Genomic DNA, 8,372 nt, shown 5'->3' with positions numbered 1-8,372 from the left:
AGCCTTATCCTCAATGTGACTCTTGCCTCCTGCTGGCCCTGATCTTTTCAAACCTTTAACCCTTTATGGCTAAGTCAGTATATCAGTGGTAATAAAGTAGCTACTGCAGAAATAGATCCACAGCTAGCTGGACACTTCTTTCCAACCCTACGAGGACCTTCCCATCCCTCAAAAAGTCATCTGGGTACTTGCTTAGAAGATCCTAACTTCTATAGTTATGTGAAAGACGAGACCACAGAGAGTACATTAACATCTTACTGACTGAGAAAACTCTAATGGAAGACATCAGTTCATAGCCTCTTCAAGCCAAGCACATTCAAATCACATCTCCACAGCACCTCCACTGCTAGGCTAGAAGCAGGGTTAGTATGAGAAAATATCTTCTAGCCCATGTTTGAACTGACAAAGAACATACAATATGGACAAAGTATGAACCAGAACGTGCAAACATAAGCGTAGTGAACAGAACATTAGGTGAGGAGGGAGGAATTCCTTGGGTTTTGTTTCCTCCTCTCTAGACGCTTGATACAGTGAGTACAACCTAGAATACAGCTAAGTGTTCTAGCACTCCTTTAGGCTGCAGGGCAGGTTTTCTTCAAGACAGCCTAGCTCTCTCTACACAGAGCGGAAATCCAAGGCAAGTTCCTTGGCTCCACATTTCAAACTAACAACCAGTGCCTTAGTCAGGCATGGCAATACCGAAGTCCTTTATCAGATCTAGCCCCTCTTCCAAAAACTTGTCTTCTCCAAAATGGCAGCGTTGACCAATCACTGAAACACCTAGCTCATTCACAAGTATCACACTGCAAGTGGAAAGGATGGATCAAACTTTCCAAACTATTGTTTGTTTTTAAAAAGCTATACAATTTGCTTTTTAGTAACTCAACTTTTGTTACAAGTAAAAAGTGAACTGCAGCATGAAAGATATGCCTTACCAGTTTACACATGCAGATACACACATCATAATAAAACAAGACTAGCTTCTGAAAATACTAGGTTTTATTCACACCCCAGTGGTAAACAATAACCTTAATATGATGACTAGTTTCTTTTGTAGATCACTATGTCACATAAAATACAAAACCCATAGCATAAACAAGCTGACAGTTATGAACGTTTAATGTGGTCTCGTTGGAAATTAAACAAGTTATACTAGTCTTCTCAAGTAGTCAAATTCAAAATGTATCATCATCTCCTAGTTAGTACAAGTCACTGCCATTTCTATAACGAAGTAATGAAGGCACAGCTAGTGCAAGCAGACTTAAACCCGTTCAGACTACTGGGCTGAAAAATACTTTGGTTGGTTCTTCAGGAGAGTTTTCTCTAAACAAATATTGGTCTCAGTTAACAGTTCTGATAATCTTCACAGCTGCAGTCTAATAGCTACATGACAAAGACTTCACGAGAACCAAACTATGCAGCAATGAATTAACATTCATGCTTTAGGGGATTTACTGCATTCTACATATTGGCAGAAAATTATACTGTTAAAATGCTAGGTAGATTGAACCTACATTTTTAAACTTCTTATGTGTCTGATTTCTTTAACAAATTGGTTACTTAATTCTACCAAGATACAAAACATAAGGCTGTAAGTAACTAATATTTGTGTTTAGGCTATTACAGTGCAGGTAATCCTCAAGGCCACATACACACTGCTTCACTGCTGCTTGCATTCTGCTGGGTTTTGATCCTTCTGTTGAGATAAAAAAGGAAATATCAGTTTACAGGTATCAGTGTTCTTTAAAGAACTGTTAAGACCACTAAGTATACTTTTCTCAAGTTCCAGTATTCAAGTTCTTTCATCTTTTCCCTTAAACTAACTGCCTAGTATTCGTAATACCACTGTCTCTAGATGTGGCAACATCCACAGTGCATTTATTTTTGCCTTGCTCATGCATAGGTATATGATCCAGAACAAAAATGTGTTCAGAACTAAGTGTGGTGGGATACTCTGAAAGCCACTAAAACTGGAAAAAGGAGGATGAGTTATGCGTAGTAACAAACAACCCAGCTCAGAAGCCACATCCAGGCCTGCTACACACTTTGAGGCAAAAGAAACTTCCTATGGGCAGGAACAAGGGTACTGCCTTACTCCAGAAGCCACTGCAAAACAACACAATGAAACACCAAATCATGGTATGTTCTTAAGACTCTGGAATTACCTTTTGCAATAAATTCCAGTTATTAAGTAATTCTAACATAGAAAATTTCTTGTTATATCGAAACAACCAACCAATAACATCCCACAGTAATACGGGAATTTAAAGAAAAAGTGAGTTCAGTTGCAGGCTTCACTCCACTACCTTGGTTTTTAATAGATTCAGTTGGCTTTCAGCCTGTGACCAGCTTACAATTATTTATTTCTATGTCTATACACTATGGTACTGTCTCTAGCCCTTTGGTAGTTCTCTCAAACTGAGCATACAGTCTTGCCCTTTCTCAGTTCTGTTTAGCCTAGGAAAGCAATCTGAAATGGTGGAAATAAGGAGCCCATCTTGCAATTGTTTCATTGTGATTCCAAAACTTTCTTGAATAGGAAGTAACTTGAATATACTACAGCAGATGAATCACCACCAACAGGCTGTACATTTTGATTCACAAGTTTTATACCCTGTATCTTTCTAGGTACAACGCTAAGATTATGCAATTCTTTCAATAGTACTTTGATTGTAGCTCAAACCATTCCTACTGAAAAATATGCTGTGTCCTCAATTGAAATTACAGCAGACATTTTTAGTTCACACAGACTTCAATTTCATGACTGCAGCTTTCACCTACCACCATCAGATGCTTTCAGGTGGCCAAATGTGCCTTTCTCTCAGCTAGGAAAAAACTATGAACAGAGTGGCTCACAATCACTTTTCCAGCAGGCTGCGCCTGACTAGTGATTTGCCCCCTCCATGGAATAAGAAAGTTGCCAGTTGCTCTTCATTGTTCACATTTTAGTACATGACTGTAGATGCATTCCTGAACCTTGACTTCTGCTACCTCAAGCAATGAAAGACTTGCCATTATCTACCCCAAAGATGCCTTGGTTTTGTATTCTGCTGGGAAAATCTGTGCCAGAGTCAGCTTGTGACAAGTTCCCAAAAACTGAACCTGGATTACACAGTTCTCTGCATGTCCTTACAACCATTACAGAACATTTTCATCATTAACAGCAACTTGCTGCGAGAATTTTATAGAAAAACAAGCCTGACTAATTTCAGTGGTCAAAGCCAAAAGTTACTTTTACAAAATGATTCTTGGATAAAGAACTTTTTAGAAGTTGCTCTACTAGTCTGCCAGAACTGGGACTGAAACAGCCTCAGCCAAGATATACTCACCATAGGAACTATTGATTAAATACTTAAAACTAAAAATCAAGACTTAACTTACATAAAATTTTAAGTGCATGTATGCATACACAAACTTCAGATATTCTTTTCAATTCCTTACTTTTGGGTCATAATCGGGATCATTTTCTTCATCTGCTTCTTCTTCCCCCTCCTGAAAGACGATATTTGTTTATATTTCTCTAGCTTATCCACATTCAGCTTCCTAGGCTGTTTTCATGAAAACTAAGATTAAATTTTACTCTTAAACACATTAATTACCACTAAGTTACGCATATTGTATTAGTTTGCCCTCCACAAAGCACATCATCTATTAACATCAATTGCAGCTTAATTTGTAAAATACCTTAGGGTTGTCGTCTTTGGGTTTTTTGGTTTGTTGGTTGGGTTTTTTTAGTATTCACCCTAGAGCCATAGAACAGTACGTTGTACCTTATGTTTGTAAGTCATACCAAAACTTAAGTGTCCAGAGCACTCAAAAACTCAAGGAACTCTTATTCCAGATAACAGACTACAAGAGGGAAACTAGTGAAATCAAGGCCATCTGTCAACTTACCTCATCATCTGCCTCTTCACCTTCTTCATCATACTAGGAAAGAAAAGGAATAGTTTTGATAGTGTCATAAATGCAGTCATTTATGACTCAAGTACAGCCAGATAACTCAAGTAGATGCCAGAGACCACACTGTGTTGTGCTCCAGGAGTACCTTTCCTTTATCTGACAGACTTAGAAGTGCTTTATGCATCAGCATGAGCAGCGTTCAATCTCTTAAGCTATGCTCTGGCAGAGAAAACAATCTAGCTTAAGTTCCTTATGTGCAACACTAGAAGAGCTTATTGGACTGTGATAACACTTCTGGTCAGCAGAGTGTCTCAAAGCTTAAAGCGATCATCAGCCACTTGCCTCTTCTACCTCCCTGAGTCAAGGCTTTGGACTAAGGGCTAGCATTTTACATTTTAAAAATTAATGTTAAGGCAGGATTTATCTAAGCTCTTAACTGTCAAACTGTTCTTGTTTACGTGGAGGAGGGGAGAGAATATATTTTCTCCATGTAAGTTCTGAGGGTTCGTGGTTTCCTTTTCAATCATAGCTCCTTTAAAGCACTTATTTCAAGCTTTTGCAGAGTTTGCTTTGCATATTTTGGTATGCTTTGAATGTATGTATCCATCATTTTCTAATAGAGTTCCCTCCTGAAAGGGTCAGGCTTGAACTTCAAGGAACTTGGTAGCCCAGTAAGCTACTATAAGCACAAAGAACAGGCTGAACAGCTACACAGACTGATTCGTTCTCTTGCAGCTCATTATGCCTCTACCAAAGTACTAGCTATGCCACCCTAGGAATGCCTTATAGACAAAATTCTACTCTGACATCCTCTAAATGTTCAGCTTCTACCACTACTTTTGCCACAAAACCCTGAAGTCACTAGTTCAAAGACTAATCACATTTGCAGTGCTCTTTCACTGACACTCTAGGAAGCTCAACTGAAATTAACACTGATACATCCCATTCTAACGATAGCAACATTTTAAAGTTACAAATTACCCAAAGTCTTTAAACAGCATTATTTCAAAACTTTTAGCATTTTGAAAGAACATTATACTTACATCATCATCATCATCTTCAATAGCTTCTCCCGTAAAGTACAATACTGATCGGGGGACTATACGTTCACGCAAGAAGTGACCTATTTCAAAGTCTGCAGCAAGGATTGCCTCAGCATCATCATCCTGCATAGAACAACAGTATTTCCTAAACCATAAACCAATAACTACTTTTGACAGAAAACCATAAGTTGCACAGACTTTGATGTGGCCAGATTTATACAAATCCCACGTACTGGCTTTTTTTGTTCAGGAGTTACTATACAGAATTGCAATTGTGAAGCCTAGTTTTACACTTTAAACAGCCTACCCGCATTACGCAGTGGAGGGCTGCTTCTTCAGTAAGCTTAATTATACAAAATTCTGAAGTTTAAGTTTTATTCCTCCCCCATCCCCAACTTACTATTATTCCAAGTAGAAAAGCTGTTTAATACCTCCCACAGACTTTCATTTCACACACAAAATACCCTTAAGAACTAAAGACTAGCCAGGTGAGCCTGTATAATTAAAGATTTTACAAGCTACTTCTGATTTCTGCAGTGCACCTCCTACATGATTCCCATTAAGAAAGCCATTGTGAAACACCTGAACACCTAAAAATGCTCTCTAAGCCAGTCCCCAGGTTTTCACTCCTGTTTACACACCAAGTTCTTCTGTTTCCCATTTGAAAAGTTATCTTCAATTCAAAAGGCTGCTTCTTTTAATGTTATTGAATACAGCTTTTAGTGTCCAACAGCATGGTTCTAGAGGCTTTAATCAGATTTCTCACTCAAACTGCATGATGTATTCACTGCTAAGTGGTTTTGGCAGTTTTTCCTCCTTACAGTAACATGCCTTATTGCCACAGAGTTTTCTACTAGTGAGCACACAGAAGAGTGGCTCTTGCAGTTTTCTATTCTTGTTTATTACTTTTCCAAGAGTTAACAGCTTGGGAAATTTTTAACAGCATAATACACAAACCAGACACATGCAGCCAATCATCCAAACAATACCCAAAGGGAGAAACACCACATATCAAACCAAAGGCTAAAAATGAAGATCACTACATCTGTATAACAACGTAGTTAATGTTAACATTTCACAAGGTAGTTTTCAGGGAGGATAAGCTGTTAAAAGTTTACTAAATTGAACTCCATCATCCAACTCAAGAAATACTCCTTTAATCAAGAAAATTTAAATACATACTATCCATCACAAGTATTCTCAGTTAAATACTGAAATGGTTAAAGCTAAAAAACAGTTTAAAAAATACCCAAACAATTTCAACACACACTTTGAATTCTACATCCCTCCACCTCTGTATTTTAAATAAGCCAACTTACCAGGTCTCCACTTTCAGGAACTGTAGAAAAAAACAGAAGGAACAAGTGAGTGAAGTTCATGCTACATTTGAAGTTAATATATGTAAACTAACACTCAGTTTACCTTCAGGAGGACTAAAGAAGTTGAAGAAGGAGTCATTGGAAACAGTTTTTGTCACTGTTCTAACTGTTCCACGACCCTTATGCTTCTGCTTCTTCTTAATGGTTTTCAAAGTAACATTCTTTCCTTTTTTCCAGTCTATTTGGCAACTGAAGAGGAAAGGAAAAAAGGTGCCGCTTAATCCCATTCCACTTGTTACAGATACCTACTAAGACTATCACAACTACAAGGGATACAGTGAATATCAAACAATAAGGCAGTATTTACTCAGTGCTATCTTTTAATTGTTTATACATTGGGAACAAGAGTAACAGGTTCTCTTTAGGATTGAAGTGTTTTCATCCAAAAGTTACTCCTTCCCCACTCAGTCTGAAACGCTAATTTTCAGTAGCTACCAAGTTCTGCGCAGTTTCCTATCAAAGAGTAGCATCACACCATTTTAGAGTTATCTATCCATTATAAAGTAATGTCATGTTAGTAATATATCAAGGTTTACACCATGCCTAGCGTTGTCATCACTAAGTCCTTAAAATAATGCATCAAGTAGGTGTGTAGGTTTTGGTTGGGTTTTAGTTTGTGAGGGTTTTGCCTTTGTCTTGATTTGGTTTTTTGTCGTTTTGTTTGTTTGTTGGTTTTTAACTCTACCCTGCTTACAGAGCAAAATCACACCCACAGACTTGTTTCACACTGGCAAAGAATTCTGGGGACACATAAATCAAGAAGTTACATTAATAAGACTCTGCATTTGCGTAAGTTTTGATTAGATTCCTTTAAAGGCTCAGATGAAGGGGCTGAGTTTGGGGATAAGTGAGGCAGTCATAGTCAAAACACAAAACAAGAACCAGGAATAAGCCATTTTCTTTCACAGAAACAGAGTCTCATCTTGCCCTCTGCCAGGATTTATGCTTTTCAAAAACAGTCAAGCTGAGGAAAACACACAGGTTGATCAAAGCTACTCAAGCACTTAAGACCAAATCTTACAGAACATTTGCAGAAAAATCTTAAGTTAAGTGAATGGGAAACGAAAAGGTAAATAGAAGTCAGTATCAGTAACTGCAGATTAATGTATGGGTATTACAACTATGCAGTAACAGGCTCTAAATTAGTTATCGCGCAGAAGAGCAGTCAGAACATTAAAGAGACATTAACACAAAAGCAACCGAACAGGCTGTGATGCATAGAGCCCTGATGCACCTGTAAAGCTAATTATGTACAACTCTGGTTTCTCTCGTCCTTCTGCTCACAAGGGGTATGTACAGAATAGAGATCACTTAGTGTGAGGAATAAGAGCTAATTTAGAACAAAAGACATCACTGAGAAAGGAGTGTGACAACTCTTTAAAATCATTAAGAACTTGGAGTTAATAGGAAATGGCTGTGTGCCACTTCTCAAATAGATCAACTGAAAGACACTCAGTGGCAAATGTTCGACACTTAAACAAACCAGACAACTGGAATATAGAAAGTAAAACTGGAACAGACTTCCCAAAATGCTGCACGTCATGAAGATTAAAAGCAATCAAACAGATTTTGAGAAAAGCCATCAAGGCCTACAAAAAGATAACATCATCCACCTACCAATTCAGCTTTAGTGATTGTGGAATAGTATTTCTAGATAAATATCGATTAGTTTTTTTTATTTATATGCATATTACAAGTATTCTATACTTATAAAACATACAATACATAGTTTTATATATTGTATTGAAGTTACTGAAAAACACTAAAAATTCAAGTCAAACCCAGCTGTTTACAAGTTATTAGGTAGTGCTACCTTTTCCAGCACCTTCCCCAGATGTTCTAAGTCTACGGCTGGATAATGCTAAGGAAGGAACTGTTACATTGCCTGAAAGTTATTTATTAGTACTTACCCTGTACAACCCATGATTTCCGGTCCGTCAAAGGAGAAAGGATCAGAATCATCTGGCTCTGACCTCATTCTATATGTCTTTGACAATACTTCATTTGTGAAGTAGTCATTTGGTTCAAAATGGAATTCTAATGTGAAACT

The 8,372-nt window shown here is 37.6% G+C and overlaps 1 protein-coding gene across 4 annotated transcripts in view; it reads right to left on the bottom strand.

Moving 5' to 3' along the window:
* Positions 1 to 977: 977 nt before the first annotated feature.
* NAP1L1 (nucleosome assembly protein 1 like 1) overlaps positions 978 to 8,372 on the bottom strand; it is a 31,857-nt gene continuing 24,462 nt past the window's right edge. For 3 of the 4 annotated variants that reach the window (XM_037388352.1, XM_037388353.1, XM_037388356.1), the window contains 7 exons: positions 8,233 to 8,372; positions 6,366 to 6,511; positions 6,263 to 6,282; positions 4,944 to 5,066; positions 3,895 to 3,927; positions 3,442 to 3,492; positions 978 to 1,696 (listed from right to left, as the gene is read on the bottom strand). In XM_037388352.1, coding sequence (XP_037244249.1) covers positions 1,661 to 1,696; positions 3,442 to 3,492; positions 3,895 to 3,927; positions 4,944 to 5,066; positions 6,263 to 6,282; positions 6,366 to 6,511; positions 8,233 to 8,372 — 549 coding nt within the window. In that variant the 3' untranslated portion in view covers positions 978 to 1,660. Of the gene's footprint in view, positions 1,697 to 3,381; positions 3,493 to 3,894; positions 3,928 to 4,943; positions 5,067 to 6,262; positions 6,283 to 6,365; positions 6,512 to 8,232 lie in introns of all 4 variants that reach the window. The other variant, XM_037388355.1, reaches the window with a different exon arrangement.

The sequence above is a fragment of the Falco rusticolus genome, chromosome 5 (assembly GCF_015220075.1).
Source record: "Falco rusticolus isolate bFalRus1 chromosome 5, bFalRus1.pri, whole genome shotgun sequence".
Classification (NCBI taxonomy): domain Eukaryota; kingdom Metazoa; phylum Chordata; class Aves; order Falconiformes; family Falconidae; genus Falco; species Falco rusticolus.
The sequence above is the reverse complement of the archived record's forward strand: the minus strand, read 5'-3'. Positions and strand labels throughout refer to the sequence as shown.